Source organism: Homalodisca vitripennis, chromosome 5 (genome assembly GCF_021130785.1).
Source record: "Homalodisca vitripennis isolate AUS2020 chromosome 5, UT_GWSS_2.1, whole genome shotgun sequence".
Taxonomy (NCBI): domain Eukaryota; kingdom Metazoa; phylum Arthropoda; class Insecta; order Hemiptera; family Cicadellidae; genus Homalodisca; species Homalodisca vitripennis.
The window spans coordinates 160,874,041-160,898,515 of record NC_060211.1 but is presented as its reverse complement, the minus strand read 5'-3'; the positions used below and the strand labels follow the sequence as shown (position 1 = coordinate 160,898,515).

General features: G+C 31.5%; 1 protein-coding gene across 1 annotated transcript in view; it reads right to left on the bottom strand.

The window, feature by feature from the left end:
* Positions 1 to 22,634, bottom strand: part of LOC124363686 — a 28,152-nt gene extending 5,518 nt beyond the window's left edge. The window contains exon 1 of the mRNA XM_046818946.1: positions 21,597 to 22,634. Within this exon, the coding sequence (XP_046674902.1) occupies positions 21,597 to 22,322 (726 nt within the window). The 5' untranslated portion in view covers positions 22,323 to 22,634. The remainder of the gene's footprint in view (positions 1 to 21,596) is intronic.
* Positions 22,635 to 24,475: the final 1,841 nt, after the last annotated feature.

Here is a 24,475-nt window from a genome sequence, read left to right as displayed (position 1 = left end):
TAATAGTATGGTGCTTAATATTATAGAGGGATCATCGTGTAAATCACCAATAGATGAGTGCAACTAATTAGGTAGGTACCCGATTAAACTTGGATGCAGTGCACGTGTTAATTGGCAATTTCTACCGGTAATTAGAGTGGTGTAGTGTAATATGTTTATTATCATATTAGTCATGTAACGTAATTTATAACTTATTTCCCCCAACAAAAACCTCTCACTACACGACAAGAAACCCTTTAACCCTGCAGGTTTTAGCTCATTAAACATTATATTTTGAGCGTCAATTCTTATTTTTATGCATTAAATTGTTCAAGAAGATGCAACAGAAGGAGTAGTCAATACTGAAAAATACAAAATAAAAAAAAACATTTAAAAAAGATGTTTAATATTAAATTATTTATTATAATGTTAGCTGTTCTCTCTTTAGACCTCGTTGCACTTATTGCTCCTTGGCATTCATATACATTCATATGTTGACGACAATAAAGCATTTTGATTTGATTTGACTTAAAAAGGCGTTCGCATATTGCTAATTTCTGGCATGTTCGAACAGACCTACGTGCAGTACAGTGTAGTAATTATTAATTTAGTTAAAAGGCCAAATTATATATTTCCCTGGAGAATGAAATCCCTGTTTTGATAAAACCAGCTTGGTTGAGCAATGCAGTGAATACATTTATAAAAGGAATAATTTAACGTAGAATATAACATACGAATACATTTATCAGAATCTGTTGTTTTTAAGTTATTAATATTTAACATTTCCTAGCAACCTAGAAATTTGAAAATACCTTCTAATTATTTATTAAATATTATGTAAGTGGTTTTTTTTAGCAGCAAAGAAATCTTTTTCTAACAAGGACTCAAGTCCAATCTATGGGGTTAAAGAAACGTGATGAGCAGACAACAATTCTATGAGAGCGTATAGTGACTCTTTCCAAGCTTTGCGCTAATTTGACTTACGAGGTCACCGCTAATTCCTGTACACTGACTGCATTATACTATGATATTGTGTAAAGAACTAGAACAATACTCGGCTCACAGCGTGTCCGTCCACATCGGTAACATACATACGAGTTATTACCAATTCAATTAATGCAACCAATTACAGAAATAGATAGCTAATTATATTCACTCCTTCGTAATTCAAAACATTAAAAATATAATATAACCATATCTCATAAGAAAATACATCAGGTACTTTAGACATTAAAATTTAACTTTCAAAAATAAATCTCTTTATGTTTTCCCCCGACTAAAATAGAGAATGGTTGAAGATAAGGCTGATGAAACTACGTTTTTGCCATTTTAAAGCACGAACATTTAAGACACTTTTAGAAATACTTGTTTTAAAGGTCATAATACAATCTTAATAAGACAGGTAATATAAAAAATTACAACTTTAACTAATAATTCATACCTGAAGATTACTGTAGTGTGACAATATGGTCAGACATTCGGTTGCCAAGCCACTAAATCTTTGATGTGGCTCTGCCCTGCGCATGGAGATGTGAATTCGGGTTTATGGTGGACGATTACACCTACCTTAACGAAAGGTGAGGAGGGAAGACATATAGCATACAGTAATATCGTAATTAGAAATTTCCACCAGAGTTGATATCGCGTTAATAATGAGGTTAATAAACAATATACGCAAAGAATCAAACTTTTACGGCTATAACACACGTGTTAAATGTTCAAATTCATAAAATGCCGCTGAGTTCAACAAGCAGTCTTATTGCCTATGAAGATAAATAAAAATAATAAACTATATCATTAGTAATACCAACAATAATATATTTTTTAAAATTTACATTTTCAAACAAAAAAAGAACAAAGCTATGCGATAAGTTCATTCAACAGTATTAATGTTGTCTCACCATTACCCATAAACAAATTCTATAACTCCCCTCCTCTCCCAACCACACCAATTTATTTATTATTTTAAACCAATAGAGACATAAAAGGTAAAGCTAATGTATATAATAATACTAATGATGGTTTTTTAATAAATATCTTCGCATGTTTCTCGTTATTTGCTGTATAATATTTTTATTTATATACACACATTATCATTGTGAAGTTGTCTTTATAATTCCAATTATTTGGTAATCTATACCATTTACTATGGCAGATTTAACCTATTGAACACTATCAAAACATTAGTGGTACCGAAATAACAATTTGTGAATCTCTTCTAAAACTGTAATATTGATCTAAATATAGGTGCCGCATACATGTAATTAATACGAACAGTTCTATTGCACATTTAGCTCGCAGAAAGCTTCATTTACCATCTATATTACTTATATAGAATCTTGTAGCCAGGCTTTGTTCAAATTAATTATATAAGCCATGCACAGAGTGAATGTAGTCCAGGAATGTAGAACTGGAATATATCAAATTCCAATCTGGCTGTTTGTGATGGTTGTTTGGTCATTAGTTGTTTGTGATGGACAGCCTCAGATATATTGACTTCTAATATAATTGAATTTCTATTAAATGAATAATATTATTGATGAATACATTAATATTTAGAAATAAAAAACTAGTAACTCATTGAATACCACGGTCTTTACTAATTTGTGAGTAAATTGGCCGCAAAGAAAATATGCTTTAACCAATATTTATGAATAAAGAAGTATCTAATTAGGCAACGACAGCTCCTATCATTTGCATATAAAAATATAATACATCACATTTAATTCATAATTCACACTTATTTAAATGTTTGATGGGAGCTCGTCAAAACATCATTAAAAATTACTAATACTTCATAAGGATCAGATTTACTCTAAAATGGGATATAGTTAAACAAATTTAAACAAACACAAATTTCTTTTCTACGGATAATATACTCAAATACTTGGTATGTTTGTGTATTTTTGATCTGCGATAACTACTTAAGAAGCCGATAAAGTTATAAAACCGAATTTTGTACATATACTGCAATTTTTTATAGTAATCTATCAGTGATAAGAAATAATAATTATTTTTATGAAGAAAGTCCAAAATGGTGACATGTTAAAAAAAGCAAGAGTAAATTTCACAGAAGCACTGTATAAACATTTACAAGAATAATGAATAATAAAGAATTATAACTAAAGGTGACTTTTAAAACTTTAATTTAATAATGTGTCTCCTGACCTTTTTTGAACTTACCAATTAATTACTAATTTTAAATAAATTAATATTTTTATTAGATAGGTCCAAAATGAGGAGTCCAACAATGTAATATACCACCTTATGAAAGAATCCATCTGTTTTATGGACTGAATAATTTCAAATAGTCGTTCCAATTGACTTTAATAAGCGGCCTACACTTATTAGTCGATTGTTATTTTCGAACAATCCCATATATTATGAAACTTACACATTATAAACCAATCGTACCCAAAAAGAATTATAATACATTAACAACAAAAATAATAAATTACTTGTAACTAATTTTTAATAAAACAAATTCAACAATAAAATTAAAATTTTACAAAGTTAACTTTTTATTTAGGCCTACATATCAGAGAAACGTTACAGCGAGTAAGGTTATACAGAAACAATAGCAGTGAGTATTCGCTTTTGTGAAATGGTGGAAAGGATTCTCCTAGACAAGGCGCACTTCACTGCAGTACAAAACATTACAAACATTGTCTGATAGATAGGATGCCCGGTATACCACTCCTCAAACTTCTCTTGACCGTTCGCTAAGAACTTTCAACTGCTTCTCTCACACAATTTCTTCATATTCATTGCCATTTGTAAATTATTAAGAAATATTATTACTTGTTTTCAATGTTCACATTAAACGTTTACTTTGTTTAATTGGCTGAAATCATATAGTGAGTTTAATAAATTGTAATATTATATGCCTAATTTGATAAAAACTATCGAAGAATTTGATGATGAAACAACCGGATAACGAATGTAGGCCACTTATTAAACTCAATCCAAATGTCTTTCACTCGGTACTCCACTCAAATACCTTTAAAAGCGTTCATTTCACTTTTGTAAGTATAATATTCCGTACTTAGATTCTAGTGATGAAGTTTTAAAATATTTAAAACGAAAATTTCTAAATGTTTATGAAAATACAGTAACACTTATGTAATGCAAATTGTTACTCTGGTGGCTAACATTTCTTTTTTAAAAGAACATTAACGATCTTTGTAAGGAGTTATATTTTGAATTATAATACCGCAATAAAGTACGTTTAAAAACATTTAAAATTTTTCAAGATTATGAGTGAAAACTCAGGTAATGTTGGTTGAGCTTTGTTTCGTCCAAACTCCATACTTAAGTTATATTCAAAGCGAAGAAAATATAAATTTATTTAAGTCTCCTAATAGTTGAATTTTTCTGTATTTTAAGTTATATATTCTAATTTTTACTTATTATCTTACCTGCATCGGGAGATTTTATCAGAAAATTTTCATTTGCTATATTTGCAATTATACTCAATTTTAAAATACCCTCTTTCTTACATTCGAAGATAGACCGTATGCACACCGAAAGTGTTTCACTACTACAGAAATTAGAACAGATTTGGTCCAATAAATCAGGAAGTAACCAACAGTAATCAGTAATCAGTGGTTATTAAATCGTCATATTTAATGCTGTTTTAAAAAAAAAAATTGCGAATTTTTGAATTATTTTATAGCTTACTTTGTACGAGACTGAACACTTGGTGCAGTTATATATGACTGTAACTTTTTGGATCTCTCACATAACTTTGTAACGTATTGTAACTTTATTCCCTCTTTTATCGTCACTCAGCCACGAGCTACTTGTCAGTCGTTTTATTCTACTCTGCAGGGTCTATTTCTGCTTGATTTGGTCTGCTTTATAAGTAGGTTCTTACAGATGATTTCCTGGTAAAAATGTATTAAAATCAATAGTCTATACAATACAACTCACATTACTTTATATTAATAACCATAAGCTTAACGTGAATATATTACTTTTTGTAATGCTTTAGCGTGGTAAAATTCATCCCGTAACTTCACAAATACTACAGATGCCTAATGCCATCCACTCTATATAACTCTCGTGACAATTTTGTAGAAAGCAATAATGAGGCAATAAATATTCTCTGAATATTTAAAGAAATAAGGTAAATTTAAAAAAATGAGAGTAAAACTCGAACACGCATTCATACTGTTATAGATAATTTTGATTCTTATTGAATAAACTAAATATTTTCTTCATAATCCAAATTAGGTACTGCTCTTAATGTTCAAATTAAAAAATAATATATAAATTTTCAGTATTTGTTACATTGTAAACTTTATAATGCTTTTTGAAAAGTTTTAAATTATGTATACTCACGGGCATGTATGTATATAGTTTTCAGAGGAGTAAACAAGATTGGTTTGTTTATTTATTTTAATATTTGCCCTTACATAAAGAGTGTAGAATATGTACGTAAAAGATTTTTTAACTTCGTCTTACTACTTCTTTCATAAGTTTCATAAAATTTAAAAGTTACAGGAAAATCCGTTAATAACAAAGCCACATTTTTTTCTTATGAACATCCCGTATAATGAAAATGTGTACTTAAATTTTATATTCAAACGAGGCTTATGTCAGACAGTACGAAAAAGGTGTAAAAGAATTAGTAATTTAATAATTTTTCAGCTATCATAAAAATATTATTTCAAATTTTCCACACAATATATTGAAAAACAAATCTGGGTAAAGATTACAAATTGTGTTTGAATCTTCTTTTTGAAAAAAACTGAGTTTGATCATAATTTTAATATGCTCTGGGATTTGATTGTGCGTTATCGAATATTTTTAGATTGGTATTAAGAGGTAACCATGGTGATAAACCAGAATAAATCAATTTGTAAAGAACCTCAGTCGGTATCCTAATACCTCCAGAAATCTTAATATATGTGTATATTGACATGTGTAGCCTAACTATCCCAAAACACACATAGTTTTATAGTTAATTGTTGAGTAGACTTTTATTATTTAAACATTACTATGAAACCAAATTTGATTAAAACATTTTTAAATTAATCATGTGGCAAGATATTTAGAGACATATTTCACCTGTAATCTTTTAATTTACCATATCATCACAATATTTACATTGACAAGAATGAGTTCGATGATGGCGAATGCCCAACCATGGAATATGGTTGAGAGTCGTTTAAAATGGTTGAAATCTATCAATCATTAAGCTGGCACAATACCTCTTTTATTGTCAAGAGATATTACAATTTCTTACATTACGGTTGTCTGTAATTCTATTTGTTAGTAAATAGACTTGAAATTTTGCATTATCTTCTGCGTATCTTGTTGTTGTTCTGACCCATAGTGTAGCGTACTCTTACCTTGTTGGCTAAAACTAATGCAAACTTAATCTCGGTCAAAAGTAATTGTGTCGATAGTTTCATATAATTTACCCCTTAATAAACGTAAAATTATCGCTTATGTTAGGCTTAAAAGATTAAAGTGTTTATAAATATGATGAGTATTTAAACCTTTAATGTATTTCATAAAACAGTTACTATTTTATAAACTGCTTAGTTTTTTATTCACACAAATATGAAGTAACAAATTGCATGGTTGAGGCAGTGATATTTATATCTGACAGGTAGGATAATTATAGGAATAATACTATATCAATGATTAAATACGTGAAATGTAAATATTGTGTTCTAAGTGAAAAAATGTTACTGAGACGAAAATGAACAAATAAGAACGTTGAAGGCTAGGTTTTAACACTATCGTGAAAGAATTTTTGGTTTGAAACTTCAAGATAAGGCCTAATTTTCAAATCAATTGTTTCATGAGAAATGTCTGAAATTAATCAGTAAATATAATTATATTGTAAGAAGTTAAAGTGTTGAAAAGGAGTACTAAAGTTCGAAGGACAAGTTGATGGAATCACTGGATTGCTATCGACGAAAACTTTAACATAAAAATGCGATGTAAAGTAGATTTGAGAAACTCTTGAGCTGTTTGAATTTCTGAGTATTTGAGCCTTTTGTAACACTCTGTTTGATATTTCAGCTCTTTCCGTATCAAGTAAGCAATATCAGTCAGAATATTTTAGTACAGCCGATCAATGATTGTTAATATCTGCCTTTTGCCAAGTAGCTTAATTTGTAAGGTATAACAAATCTGATTAATTATTGCTTTTTATGCTTGAGAATTGACGCAACTAAACAAACGTTTGTCAGGGGAAACACCGTGTGAATCCAACACCTACATTTAAAATTTAGTGATCACATTTCGCCAAATAATTTCATAACACAAAATGTTAACTTATTTCAAAATTCAATTAATCTAGGCGGAATCAAAATTTAATGAAAAAATTAACGTAGGTGAGCCAGGTTAGAAGCTATAAAATGTACGTAGTTTTTTTTCCAAATTAGCAAAACTTTTATTTTTATTTCTTCGAACAATCTCGATACGGTATGATAAAATTAACCGGTTTTTGTACGCAGAGGACAAACCATCTCGGGTCCTACTGGCCGTATGCTGCTGCAACAAAACAATCTGTATTACTATCTTCTAGGGAGCCTTTGAGTTCTCAATTCAGTTTTCAAGAAGTTGTTATAATATAAAAGAATTATGTGCTCACTAGTTTCAGCCTTTAATTTACTAATACATTTTTGTAACACTTCATCAATTTTACATTATATGAAAGCAATTTCATTGAAAGAAAATTATTTTTAATCTGGCCTTTGATTAAAATGAAGTCGTTCTTAGGTTATAACTATTTTACATACAATTTACCGATACTTATTTTAAAAGTTTAAAATTAAATTTGTATTACGTTTCAAAAAGTTTGAAAAGAAATGATTCAGGAATTGTTTTTACTGTGAATCTAAGTGTATTCGGTTTTATCTAGCGTTGATTGTGTCCCTTAATCAACGCGGCCGATCGAAGTTCACGTCATGGAGCCAGTAATAAAACACTCATTTTTACGGATTTTTGGTTTTCTTTCTCCAATTTCATTTTTCTTTTGGTCGTAAATAACTGTCAAAAATGCATTTGCAAAATATTTTCTGTATGGGATCTCATAAGAAGTGGCACATGTATTTAAAAAATTCCTAAACCTCCTCTCTTCTACGGATAAAAATGGTTGTATGTCTCAACACATATTTTTCATTATATTAGTATGGGATTTACTTTTTTCAACGGGTGTTATCCCGTTTTGGCACGTTTAGCTTACAATAAAGTTTGCTTCTTTTATCCGGTATCTTTTTCATAGGCTGGGTGCCACTGATAGTAGGACTAGGTAAATACGATAGTGAACTAGAATTACACAAAGGTATAGAATCATTTGTTTCATGAGATATATCTGATTCAACTATTATGACTGCCTTGATGTTTACCTATAACTGATGGCTAACCTTCAACAGGAAGCACCACTGAGCAGCTCAACAATGGGATGTTTTCGCCTAAAATTTGTTTAAGATTAGTAGAAGAATCTTTGTAAAAGAGGTTTAGACTTGCACATATTGCAGGTCACTGAATCCTTTCCTGTTGGTTGGGAAAAGGCTCAAATTTACTGGTCTTCCTTCTTTTCCTGTCCATTATTTTATCAAACGAACGATACTGTGTCAAATTAGGTAAACTATCAGTACCTAATCACAAGGAAAGAGAAACAAAAAAGATGAACAGGTTATGTTGTGACAAGTGATAAATTACTTATCACTAATGTCGACTAATACTTGCCTCATTTCTTACTTTTGAGCAAAATAATTAACAATACCATTGTAAGAACTCTTTATTAACTGTACCTGTTAGTTGATAAAAGACAAGTATCTGAAAGATTTGGAAGTAGTTTGTGCCCAGATACACCTCTAGCATAGAATACTTCGTGGATAATTTGGCTTGCAGGTCTAGACACATCTTAACATCTGCCTGCAGCTCTGTACTTTTACTTCCGTCTTTATTAATTGGTTACTCATACATACAATTCGATTGAATCTGCTCTGCAGTTGAGAATATTCTTTTAGTGTTCCACTCACAATTTCTACACTGTAGATTCTTTTAATGAACTTCTAAACCGTAAAATTATAATCATGTATTCTAGTCATTAGTTATAATGTTTTTTCCTAATATACTCCTATAAAAATGGTATATTTCAATCTAAAATCACTATTAAAAGCTAATAATTATTTTTTTTTAATTTGAAAGTCTCCCTCTATTACTATTACGAAAGTTTATGAATAGAATGTAAATTCTATTGATTTTGTTTACTAACTGAAACTTGAAGGAATTGCAATCAATTATTGAAATATTTGATTTCACGTCAAACAATACTTTTTCAGCTCTATAATTCTCACCAGACTTTATAAAACTTACATAGTTCGGTATTTCATAGAGTTTATTTTCATTTTGCATAACCCATATTTCCGTTAAAAATATTGTCCAGGAGTTATATTTATTCAGCTGTTAGTTTGATTCAGCTTAAAAGAATATAACAAGTTTTCTCCATTTTTCATCTTTTTGAAACATCAACACTAATATTAACGTGGCATAATGTTTTACTATATTTATTTTTCCCTGAACTTTAACTTCTAGGCACAATAAAATGGTGAAAAATGTATGCAATTTGTTACTTACTTTTTAACATGCATAAAAATTAAAATAGCAAATAAAAAAATTTGAAATATTATTTTTGATGCCATTGTTTGATAGCCGAATTTATACCTTCTTAATGACAATTGTTAATTTCTAATCCACAGAAATTTTTACTTGTTCGAACTGATCTGGATGTGTTCGTAAAGTATCAAAGAACAAAATTAAAGCACACGGCTTTGTCGCGGTAAATAGTGAAGTCACAGCTTTTATTATTATAAACATAACAAAGCTCTGAAATCAACTGATTTTAAATTATAAACTACGTAGCCAGTTCATTATTTCACAAAAGTGACATATACTGTTGCCTTTAATGGTTTTGGATATTTTCGTCTTTAGAACAATGTGCTATAAATTTGTCAATGATTTCAAATCAACATCTTGAAGTACATAAGAAAAGTACAAAACAAAACACACTGGCGTTTATACGATATTAAGTATGTCAACTTCCTCAGATACGTTGCGGGATCTGATACTTGTGCTATGTTATCATTGCAATCAGCAGCTCTCTCTGAATATATGTGCTTTACATTGTTAACTCGTATTAAAGACATAATTTGATAGTAATATTTCACTAATCAGATGATTAACATCAGTTTTTCTTATTTGCTTTTATAAGATTAGATTAATGCCAGGATTTCAACTAACAGTATTTTAAACATATTAGTTATATATATTATAAAAATTATTTGTTACTTTTTGAGATTTTTTCATATTTATTACTGTATTTCTCTACTATTATTTCCACCACTAAGTTTACAAAAAATATTATTTAGGTATTTAGAGTATGTATTGAGTTTAATAAATATTTTTATCTAATTTAGTTTTAGTTATATTTCTGTTATGTGCCTACATTGTAGAAAGATGCTGAATATAGTGTTTTTTATAAATCTTCTACTTTAAGATGTACTTGTAAACAGTACCAGGGTGTCATTTGTTATTCAGTCATATAATTATATTTTTCTGTGTTACCTGCGTTCCGAGAAGATTTTTATTATGACTTTAATACATTCCTGCTGATAGTAGAGCGCCAATTGTGATTTGTCCATAAGATTTATCTAATTTTATTTGAATATTTATTTTACCAAAGCCAATATTTCAGTTATAATATCTGGAAGTAAATTCGAATACTTAATGTTTGATAAGTTTGACATCTCACTTATATGGGAAATCGGTGTATACATTTATTAGCAAATACTGTGTATTTTTGAGCTGTTGGGTTTTTCTTAATATAGATTGTGATGTCTACCTTCACACCATATTTCTCAAGACAGGGCAGATAAAGAAGACGTAACCTGACTCGGATGTCATATAATCAGGTTTGGCCGAGGACGACGACACCTTTTGTTCTTCTTGAAGCAGCTGGAACTGTGTTAGCGAGCCTGGAGAGAAACCTTGAGATGGTTGGTTACCTTACCGTCTGTAGTCCATTTATTTCTTTTGGAATGGAAATTTAATCCCACAGAACTTTATTATCTACCTCTTTTATCAGTTTTTGTTGTTTTATAAATGAGAGCGTCCTGTTATAGCAGGCAAAAATAATGTTATGGATGAAAAAAAATTTAAAGCTTTGATGAATATTTAACGTTTTATATACATTTTGTGTTAGCTTTTCAATAATTACGTATTTAATGCTATTAATTAACTAATAATTAAATTACTACATCGTTTATGTTTACTTTGTACAGAAAGCCACTTTATTTATTCTAATTAATTAATTAACAGCAAACTAATTTCGTGCTTTGGTCTCTCTTACTTCCCATTCCTATTAAGCACTTAGCATAAAACATGAACTAATTACAATGCTAAAAACGACAATACAATGAAACAAGTACTGTCAGCTTATAAACGTGATTTATTTATTCTTCTGTTACGTTAGTTATATTATGAATTGCGTGAAAATATTACGAAACAGTTCTTGAGTAATTTTGTAATAAATACCTTGTATGTTTAATATCTATGATCTATAAAATGATCCAGTTTATAATTGTAGCTGTAACTCTCTAAATATTACAAATACAATATCCCACAGTTGTCTGTGCTGGTGTGACTTGAATAATATTGTCGTTGTCGTGACTTGCAACCTGAACAGTGACAACGCCTGGGTTCATTTTCTACTGCAAGCACATTTTGAGTATGTTTGACTAATTTTCAATCTATTTTTTTACCTTTCATTTTTTTCTTTTTAATGTATAAACTAGCTTCCCACCTGATGAATAGAATAGATTTAAATCCTCAAAAAATTGTGTTGTATATTTTGTAACATATAAACGCTGACATACATTTTCATATTAATTTGCCAGTTTAAAATAAATCCATTATTTTTATTTAGATCTGTGACTTTTATTTTAGACAAACCAGATAATATTTAATAGTTAACAATTTAATAATAAATTGTACTGAATATTCACTCGGAGCTTACTAATAAAAAAATATTTTATATCGTCTTGGATGTCTCATTGATAATTTAAATATTAATATTCTGGAATATTAATATCTACAATCCAAGGCGTTATACAGATGGACATCACTCTGCCCTTTGACCCAAAATCAATAGCATTCTTCCTTGTATGAAAGTATGTACTGAGTTTCAAGTCTCTAAAGCCTTTGTTTTGAAGAGTTATTGCATAGACGGACAAACACAACACAATTTTCAGGATACATTGCCAGGTCCTTAATAACAGGAAGTATATAATGTATAGAACAATCAAAAGAAATGTTTGAACTAATGTTTCTACAACGTACCTGAGGCAACTTGCCGAAGATATTTCATGTCTTGCAAGGCATCAAATTTTACTTCGCCACCATATTTACTAAGTATGCCCTCTATCTCTTCATACAAGGCTTCTTGGATTGCAGGTTGTTTTGCCACTTCAAACAAAGTGCACGCCAATATATTTCCGGGAGTTTCATAACCGGCTAAGAAAAATACAAATGACTGTGCAACAATGAAGTTGTTGTCAATTTCTGAAACATTAATTATATATACAGTTATTATAACATATTTAGTAATATGTTTTTTTGTAAAAAGTTAATATATTTTTTAATGGAGTTCAATTGCACATTCTAAAGCACTTTTAAAAGTTTAACTGTATTTGTAATAAATTTTATAAACATTTCTTGAGACTTAACAGTCACAGTATTTACACGATACAGTAGTTGAACTTTTATAAAGCTATGTACAAATGAAAATATAAAAAAAAATATTTCAATCAAAGGCATATTTTAATTTTAATTTGAATAAAACGTTTTACAAGTTTTCATTAACAAATCTTGGTTTGTGTTAAAAATATCTTTGGTAGGGAACAAAGAACTTGAAACATTGCAATTTTAGAACAAGAAGTATATGACTAATTTTTATTTTTTCTGTGTGTGACATTCATTTAAATTACAAAATTCTTCATTTTAAGTCTAAACCCCCATACTATATACACTTTAGAGCTAAACATTTCTCAAAGATGGCCATAAATAGATAGTTTTTAAACATACCATGAAAATATCTTCTGCTTATTATAATTTTTTAAATTAATGCTAATATTTAATGTGCCATGTGTAATCCCAATGCAACCTTTTTTATTATTATGAGTCAAATAATTATTTTGACAGTTTTATGATTTGAGAATTATAGTTTTTTTAACCATCTATTATGGGTTTATAATGATAATAGTACAATCTTTCACATTATATGTAGATTATAATATTGTATGTCATCTCAACATCCTTATTTTTGTGAAATAAATAAGTTATTTAGAGTTTATCTTAATAGTACTATAAAAAAGTGAATAATTTTAATATAAAAAATGGAGAATTTTATACTTTACACAATTGGGTATTTAATTCTTAACCATATATATGACAAATATAGATGAACGAAAATTAACTAATATTATTTCTGTATTTTAGAATAAGTATAATTTTTTTACATTAGGTTAAAAGTTAAAGAATATATGTGGTGTTTATTTTAACTACCTATAGAAATTATTATACATATTTAGGAGTATATATTGAACATTTTTGGTTCGTTGGTACATTAAATAAATTTTATTAATATGTTTTGTATTCTCGTCCGTATGCGTAAGCTATATAGCTTGTGCTGTAATATAATTTTTGTTGAGTCTCTATCACACTATTGTCAAAACCCGTTTCTAGATAGTATGTAGCCTACATGGTTCTAGTGTATATGAAGAATCTTATAGCTAGGTAAGTATCCAGAGTATTTCTGTTTAAGATTGATACAAGATTGGATACAGTGGATGGCAAGTTCAATGTATATTTGGTGAAGATTTCAGTATTACCCTTATAAATGGAGCATATTTTATGTCAATAAATGCACATTTGTGGAAACTCTAATGGATGTACAGGAAATATCTAGTGGATATAAAAGTATGTATAAATGTGCATTAAATGGATATCTGGTGGATATTCTAAATATTCATACATGATCTGATAGATATACTCTGGTCATCTTGTGGATGATATTTCAAATATCTATGGATGATGTAGCGTATATACAGTGTAAATGGGTGGATTTATCGAATGTACATAGAATACCCAGGATATAAATGGTGGATATACAGAATGGGAACTGGATATCTCGTGTATATCCTGTGGATACCACTGTATATCTAGTGTATATCGTTGATATCTATGGTGGAAATACAATGTATATGGTGGATTTATCAAATGTACATAGAATATCCAAAGTAGAGCTACAGGATATACATTATCGGGACAATTGTATATCTTGTCTACATCCTGTAGATACCACTGTATATCCATTGTATATCGTAGATATCCATGGTAGACATACAATGTATAGGTTTGTGCTGTATGGGTGAGTACTTACCTAATTGCTGAAATCTAAAGGTTGTTCCTTAGAGAATTTGCACACTATGAATGAAAACAAATTAAAATAGTGGTTAAATTAATTAAAAACATATTTGTGCTCTCACAAAACAGTATTTACTCATAGTACTTGATTACATTTAATGGCTCTTCCAATTAATATTTAGCAACTTTAGAATCCAAGGTGGGATGTTTCAATGTGTTAGTGGCCCGTGGGGCATAGCCCGAGTGACTCTCGAAATGAGAATAAGCCTATATTTATCCCATTGACCCTATGAATGTCCATGTAAAATTTCAATACAAACAGTTGTGTAGAGTACGTGTGAAAGACAAACAAACAAAGACACTTTTGCATTTATAATATTATTAGGATACAACATAACTAACATAAAGAAATATTTATGATGGTACAAGAGAAGTGAAAACTTATAAATCCAAATGAGTCAACTGATAATGGGTTAATATTAAGTACTACAGTATTATGAGCAGTCTTAATAATTAGGTTTACGCGTTCGGTATCATAACTATCATGAAAATCTTCCTGTTCACCTTTGCAGAGCCATCTTCAGACAGGAGATGTTAAAACGTAAACGTTTGTGGTGATTTAAATGTGACATGCGAAACCGGATCAAGTAATGTCAAGAAAGAGAAGGTAGGAGGTTGAGGTACTCGGTTCCGTCTATAGCTGTTGTGATTGACCCCTCTTCAATAGTGAAAGGGTTCATGTCGAATGGCTCATGGGTGGAGAAAATGTGACCTTCACTGAAGAGGTGTCTGATAAAAACACCGACACCCATGATCCACAACTATTCTAGGCTACTTTGTTATGAATCAGAGTGAGTACTAATTCTCATGTAAATTCATATTTACCAGATTTTATTTTTCATTTTAACAAGATTATAAAGCAGTGGAGGTCTAGTCTTTACCAGTCCAAACCCCTATAACCAGTATGTGTGTCCTCCTCTTTTATAGACTCTAGAGCAAAGTTTGTGTTTGAGGTATAGCCCCACATACATACCAGCGTGAACATGCATATAATCCAGAAAATCTGGAGTATTCCAGCAGGGTAGAGTAAAACAGAAACAGGTTGGCGGCTAAAGAAGTGACTTGCCTCCTTGGAAATTGAGGGGGTTTTTGACAATACTGACATTTAGGTTACTGTTGTCTATGGGGTATAGTATTGATGGTCAACCCAGTGACCGGATTAAGGCTTTCCTCTTGGAGAGGGTAGTATTCTTACCTTAAACAATGCAAGGTCAAAGAGATGGCTTTCCTCAGGGTGGTTTATTATTTTTCTTATATTCAGTGCCTGCTCTTAGATGACCTGTTAAGTTTACTTAATAATAGTGGTATTTTTACACAAGACTATACAGATAATTGTTATTCTTACGATGGGTAATATCATTGAACTAATTAATGGCTTGGTAAGGAACTGGTGTAATAAGGTTGGCTTTAAACGTTCATCCAACCAAGGCATCTGCCTTCACTGAAAGGTTTAAAATGTGCAGCATTGGTCCTTTTTTGTTGAAAGGCTTTACAATTGAGGTAACACTTGATGTGAGGTATCTGTGTATTGTTTTGGACGAAGACCAACATCTGTGGAGTGTATCTGGATAGTTGAGCCATTTAGGGTAAATGGACCTCGTCATCCGTGGAAAAATATGGTAGACAGATAAAGTCCTCTTGAAGACTGAAGCCAAGTCATTTATATTGGCTCTATGTCTCTGCAATCATGCATGTTTTAACGTTCTAAGCTATGGTTTTATGGTTAAAAAATATTGGTTAAGATAGTAGTGGCCAGACTTGTTAATATTCAAAGAATGGTTTTTCTGGCCCTAATTGGAACTTTCTCAAGTGTTCCAAACGATGCTTAAAGTCTTAATCTTACTTGAATGTCATGATCTGGGCTACTGTTAGAAGGAGGAACGGCATGGTCCACTTATGGCTAAAGCAGTTGACATTACGAAATAGAACGGCAACCAAGGGTGATGATGTCTTGAATATGATGTACTATGATGATAAACCTCAGAAATGCCCCTTTCAAAAACCCTCCAGGACAATGGATTCTCCCAGCCAAGTTTATTTCGAGAGAAGTAAGCAATTCAGTAGTAGAGCTTGAATGATTTGCTGACGGTTCTAAGGCAAACAGTGACAAGGGTACTGGAATGGTAACGATAGGGACTTAGGATTGATACCTTGAACTGGACGTATCCTGATGTTCTAGTAGACAGATAGTGTTTCTAGGCCACGATTGAGTACCTGTTCTTTATAAACCTAATAATTGGGCATCACCTGATCTTCGAGCACATGTGCATCTTCTTGAATAGTGGGCTTAGTTATAGAACATAGTGTTATTCCAGGAAATATTTTCCACAGAGTGGGTATTTAGAGGCATGATGCGTTCTGCAGGCTACATGTAGTGATCAGGACGATACTGCGGGGATTTTGCTTTTTGGCATTTCCGACCTAGCCAAAACCCGTTGTGCCATCCTGAATGATGAGGATGGCGAGTTGCCTCAGTAAGACTTGGTTGGTTGATTCAGCGGTTTGTAGGATTGCTGAAACTTTAAACCGCAAGCAGGGCAATTGGGGGGAATTCATAATTCCGGGATGCACATCATCGGGCAACGAGTGTTTGACAATTGTACGAAATAAAAAAGAAAATAAAAAAAGGAAAGGCCCGATTGACTCACGTGCTGTGATTGTAATGTTCTTAGGTTTCAGTATTCTTTGCTTTTGGAACTTACTATGGCGTTCAAGGCTGAAAGGAGAGCTAGTCAAGCGAAGTTAACTGACACATAACCTAATCTAGTCATATTTTTCCTTTTCTTCGATTGTGAGTGCTATTGTAGTTCTCTTACAGAAAGGTACGCTAAACAAAAAGCGTATCTCGTATCTGATTGACTGACATTTTGAGATAGTCGTACTCTTAATTTAAAAGTCCAGGATTGAGGATTACATTATTACAACTAATCTATAGCCTACGTCCATTACAATTTTTGTTATTGGTCTGATACTTTTTGGGCTATTTATTCCTGTTCAACGCATAACAAATGTGCTTATCACACTGAACATGTCTTACTAGGGCAGCCCGCAAAAAATTGTGTGATAGTGACTGGTGTATCTGTATCCCCCAGTCCTCTCGCGCCCAACATCCATTGCCCGTTTTATGCGTATGGAAGATTACTGTACCATCTCAACATCTGTTGCAATACACGAAGTCATCGCTGCGACAGTACCCATTTTATAGACATAGGTATATACACATTTAAATTCATTCTTCTGTGTGCAGACAACATGTAAATCAAACAGACTATTTGGATCAGTGCTACATCATGGCGGAAAATGTTCAGCAATAGTGTGGCTATGCCGCTACCCACGTCATCAGACCATGGACGTAGTCAGCGAGGGGGTGCAAGGGGTCCGGACCTCCCAAATTTTCAATTGCTTTTTTAGCAAACGATTATTATTATTTAAATAATTCAGTGTTACTGACATGTACTGCTGAAAGATCGTTCTCAACAAAGAAACGGGTCTTTTTAAGGAATATAATGGGGCCTTACTCTTTGTCCACTACGGAAAAATATTAGTTGCGTGGACCCACCCCCCAAATTATTTCCTAGCTACGTTATTGATTAGACCATTTTGGTGTGGACTGCTCTAACTCAGACCTCTGTTCATACCGAATTAGCAGTCTGTCATACAATATCAATTGGTTTGAGATATATTCTTTAAACTTCGCACTAATATAGAAAATTAGTTTTTTCGATAACGCTAGTATTAAAATTATTAATTGGAGTCTCTTTATATTATTAATAAATAACGAAGCAAAACGCCCAGGCTTACAATGATATGTCTCGTACTGCAGTCAAATTTGGCATCGACTTATAACATGAACTCAACATATTGTTATTTTATATTTTACATTATAATTATAAATAATAATAATACATACTATTTATTTCATATTGTAAATATACAATCATATTAATTCAATAGTTTCAAATCTTTTTGTATTATGATAATAATATTATTATTCACATATTATTACTGAATAGATAAAAATTAAAACCATTATTAATGCATCATACTATTCTTCTTGTTTTATTTCTTGAAACATTACGTTCGAAACTATAACACAAATTTTAATACCACGAAGTCATTGGTGTTATTCTTAAACACACATAATCGTGATAATTACCGTCATAGTATTTTCAAAGTATTTACCAAAACACGAAGATGTATAATACTAGTATTGCGATAATATGTAATAAATTGTAAGCCTGTTTAAAATTATTTTTAGTAATCGTTCTACGTTCGTCCTGAATAATTGATGCAAAAATGCTCGATACTTAATTTTTATAAGTTTAATCTCAAGTTTAACTTGAAAGTGTCATGAAAGTGAGAACTTACTTTGCAAGAGTTAAGTTATGCCTAAATTGTTGTTTTTTTTTGTGAGCGTTTTCCAACACTTTAGGTTTAGCAGCTTCAGTTTACCATTTCCTCACACACTATTATTCCAAATAAGATAATATTTTTCTGCTTATTCTTTCTTACTGATGTGTTTAGTAAAAATAAGATTTTTTCATGAAGCCTTACTAGAAAAATGTTGACTGGGTTATTATAGAGTATCTTCTTTTTCAAGTAGGCCCTAATTTGATCAAAAATATATTCAAACTAAAAATAATTTAAAAACATTAAATATAATTCTTATTAGTATAGCTAAGTCACAAAGTTTCAATAAATCCAAATCCAAATCTTTATTTATCACAAAAACCTTATTCTCAGTATTATAACAGTGCAATATTAACAGATGATATCGTAAACTATTGTAAGCGTTACTGACTATGCTAGTAGTACTCGTAGATATAATATGATATAATAATGTTATTATTACTATCATTATTGTGATATTTATGTTAAGATAAGTTAAAGCAAACATTTTTTTAATTCGCTAACACAGTGATACTGAACACACACACACACACACACACCACACACACACACACACACACACACACACACACACACACACACACCACCACACACACACACACACACACACACCACACACACACACACACACACACACACACACACACACACACACACACACACACACACACACACACACACACACACACACACACACACACATCAGATAACAGTAATACATAAAATACAGTAAATAATACATATTAAATTCAGAAAACTTAGCGAATTTGACCATATTTAATTTTCTTTAATACTTTTTCAGAAAAGTGTACCAAAATACTGCTAATTTAACATTAGTGAGATAGGGACGATTTGAGGGATTAACGTAAGTCCGATTCAATGAAGTGTAGACATTTTCAGCTCTTATAACTATGAATAAGTGTTTGATTTCAGTCCGCAGTCGCGAACGAGCCTGGCGAAGCCAAGTACTGAAACTCGATTAGGCACAAACGATATTTTTGCTTCTTGTATGTACGTACAGTATTTGTATATTACATAAAACATTTAAACTTATACGTCTAATTTATATCTGTTACAAAATAACACAACATGGATATAGTTGTTAAATTTAAATAGGCACAAAACAGCTGGGATTTACTTGTGTTCTTTCTTCATTCGAGATTCTCTGTAATACACTGTTGAAATTTAATGCCAATTACAGCATTTGAACGAAACAGTGTAAAAAATTTCTCTCTGAAATTATGAATGAATTTCCTTCTGAGTGCTGATTGCGGTTGTTGGAAATAATTACTAATCAGATAATCAGTATTCGTCGATTTCCGTAATCATTGTTAGGTCAGAGATGTGTATTTCTGTTTCTTCGAGGTATTCAAATGTCGCAACGTTTCAATCGGCTTTAATATTTATCCTAATATAGACTGAAGCATTATAAAACCTGTGAATTATAATGCTTTTTTTCGTTTCGGTTTCGTTTGTACGATTGTCTATAGCATGAATAAACACAATAGTATAATCATAATAACCGTAGGATTTCCTGTTAAAAAATAATTTGATATATTTAAATTCTCGTTGGTACTTATTCCACGTTTTCTCTTTCAACCAAATCGGTGTTGTATCATTGCGACGTCTATCGTTGGATAAAAAATGTCAAACATTCTACACGGCGGGCGTCACAATTTCTTAAAGTCCACACGAAATCTGTCCAAAATAGCTATTGTAATAATCGGTAATAATTTTTCTTACTTCTGTGTCCTAATTGAAAACAAAAACTATACAATCATTATTTTACTTCCCGAGTATCTACAATAGCATATACAGAATAATAGTTTTAAGTACTTGGTTCATAACAGATTTCTTGATACCCGTAGAATTGAGAATCCTAAATTCACTTTTCGTTGTCCATGATTTTATCAACCGATATTATTAAATAATATACTATTTTAACGAACAACATGTTAGTATAACGATTTAAAACCGTTATTGTTTGGATAACTATGCACATATTTAACACAAACCTGTTTACATTCAGTTTGAACTTAAATAAGTTTAATTATAAAAATTACTGATTTTTATTCAAATAATAACTATTTTCAAGCTGACGCCTATATCTTTCAAGCCCGAAAACGTATATAAAACGATTAGTGTCGCAAAACAATAGGTTTTAAGTATTTAGATCTAATGGTAGTCTATTAGACATGTTTTTGAATTCTTTCCATATCTCTCGATAAAGTAGCATTACATATATTTAATAATAACCGTTAATAATAAGCATTGACTATTTTAAGCTTTAACACGAATAATATATTTGAAACATTTTGTGGCTAAAAGGCTCAATACGGTAACTGAATAACAAGATGAAAGGTTCTTCACACTGTATTTGTAATGAGGTTTGCCATTATAAATTGGAAAAATCTCTACTTACTTTAAATATATATATATATATATATATATATATATATATATATATATATATATATATAATTTGTTTGATAGTCATGAACTCATCTACTATAATATTTAACATGTTGTAATAGTGGAGATTACACTGGGAAAATAAATTTGACAAAAATGTCCATATATGAATATTAAGAACCCAAATTTATTTCTTATTATAATTATTTACAAAGTTCAGTAGCTAGTGCATAAGAGCTAGTGCGTCAAGGGAATTCGTCAAGAAATCTTGGATCATAGTGTACCTTGAGCCAAGCAGTCTTGGGGTCTGGGTCGGCGGTCGTGTCGAGGTCGGAGAATGTAGGTCGCCTCTGCAGAGAACTGGTCGCGAAGACCCTAGGCTGGGTACTTGTCGAGTAGACTTTTTGTCGCTCTACAGCGTTCGTGGTCGGGTAATTGGAGAAAACCCGTAAGATTCTTTCACCAGGAGTAGATGTTGATCTTCCATCAGTGAAGGTGGTCGGAGCAATATCCCTATCCACGTCAGGAGTGACCTTAACGTCCTTTTCGCTAATTTCGTTCTCCTCCTCGGAGTCCTCACAGCCTTCCAGGAAGTGGCTGACGTCACCTCTGCAATGACGGCCGTACACTGCCCAAGCCGTAAAGCCGTCCCCGGTGCGACGCTTATGCGCTCGGTAGATTCTCCTGGCGCAGACCACATCGTCGGTGATGTCGTCGTCCTCCAGCTGGTCACAGTTTATTCCGCAGGCCATCCCGACCCCCGGTGGCGAGCACCAGTAGAGGTCGCTGATCTGGAGCAGTCCGTGGTCTCCGGAACCGTCGCCGTTGAGATGACCCACGGCCGAGGTGTTGTACTCGGACTCGTACCTCGCTATGCAGACCCAAGTGGCGAGGTCGGCCTCGGGGATTCGGTGCTTCTTCTGCGAGAGTTCTCGGACCAGTTCGCACCTCTCGAAGACTCTGCAGAACGCCTGTTGGGCGAGCAGAACCGCGAGTAGAGCGCACCTCATCGTACTGCGAGTCCCGAGCGAGTGATGACACACCTACCTCCGCACTCGATGTGGGTCCGGACCTCAAGACCTTTGCCACGGCTTGCGACACTGCTCACCGGGTCGAGGGTAGAAGCCGCCTCGCATTAACGAGCGTTCACTACGTAGGCCTACTCTACTTTTTTATACAACACACGGAAAATCCATCCCGCACATCGCGCTGTACTCACACAAGGTCTGTAGCACGTCCTCGCCAGCGCGACCTTGGTGTGAATCGCGTCAATCATTATGATGGTACTAAATTACAGGTTTATGTTGGATTTGATGTGTTATTTCAAGCGGTAATCTTTAATATGCCGGTACCTGCAGCAACGTACTACGCTCACTCAGAATGGTCTTGTCGTAGAAAAATTTAAAAGTTTACAACAGTTACCCATTTATTTTCCAAATACGCTGAAGCATACGTTATAAGATATTTAGATTAGTATAATGAAAAGTCATCAAAAACTTTTTTTAACGTCGTGTAAAAATGTTTTATTGCCATACACGTGTTTCGGTATTCAACCATCATCAGTGTACATTAACCTCTCAATAAATAATAAACAATTAAATATACACATGTAAACTATTTAAAAATATTATGTTCAATTTAAATGACACAGTTACAATTTTGATTAGTAATCTGTACTTATTTATTTATTTTTCAATTTTTACATGACAGCTACAGGACATGATATAGCACAAACAAAGTACAAAACCTTCAATTATTCCCAAAACAGCCATCCTAACTAAAATTAATGTACTCTTAATATGAAACTTTACATAACAAACTAAACTAAACTAAACTGCTGGCAGTTACACAAATTAATATTTAAATTTCTTTACACAACATAAATAAATGAACTCTATACTGGGGTACAATTTAAATAAAAATAACAATTTGCTACATTGTACACATTACACTTCTACAATGAACAATAAATTAAATCAAAATAAAAGGTTGCTGCATATCTTTAAAATATTTTCCAAATTATCATTAAAAATATCTAAGTTTAATTGGTTTTAATTAAGAAACCGTAGAGTCTTGTACAAAGGAAAATTATAATGAGAAACTGTTCTACATCTAGGTAAAGCAAATAAATTAAATTCTCTAAATATATGATGTGGTACATGCAAACCTATGTGACTTACCAAATACGAACTATCAACTGAATTATTAAGTAAACTTACATAAAAAACTTATTGAGGCTAGTTCCCTTCTTATGGACTATTTTTTAATCTCAAACATTTCCCTTAAATTAGAAGTGGGCATGTCGTAAGGACATACATAATTATGTTGTTTGTAAAATAAAAATTTAAGTATTAAATATGTTAATTTTTTTTAAAATTGGGTTTGACTTATATTTCAGATTGCTGTTTAAAAAATTATGAGGATCTTTATTATAATTTAGATAGATATGTAATTCTTATTTTGTGTTTAATTTCTCTCCTTTCCTTTCGGTATCTAAAATTTCCATGTTCTTTTCAATATTTCTGTAGTTATGGTCAGTTTCTGGTGTTCAGCAAAATTTTATTTTAATGTAGATGTTATTTGTTTACAAAGCTTGTATATAATAACAACACAAGTCACTACAGTTAATTTTGTATACTCCAGATTGTTTTTATAATTATTTTGTTTGCCATAATTTTGGTTCACCTTGTTTTCAATAAGTTTAATTGTATTAAGATATTTAAAATATCAACAAGTTATAGTCTTATCAATACTTTTAAAACACAATAACAGTAAAACTTAAATTTTCTGTACCAGAAGTTAATAAAAATACCTCTCCGGCTCAGTAGAAAGAACTAGGTAGATTTTTTGACATTAATAAGGTTTATAGTATTACAAATGCAGAATTCCAAATAAATCCGCTCAAAACAATGATGCTTTAGGTCCATAAATGACGGGGTATTCAATATTTTAAACGTTTGTACGCTCTCCATATTGAAACGAAATGGCGTTATAGATGACTAATTAACTTATCCGAGATATTATAAGATACATTTTGAAACTAGTTTAAACTTGTTTTCGCATTTTCAAGTGCTACCATGAGGACCATTGCATTGGACTGATTTTGTATAAAAAATCTATCTATAAAAGCAATAAACTATTGTAACGCTACTATCAATTTCTT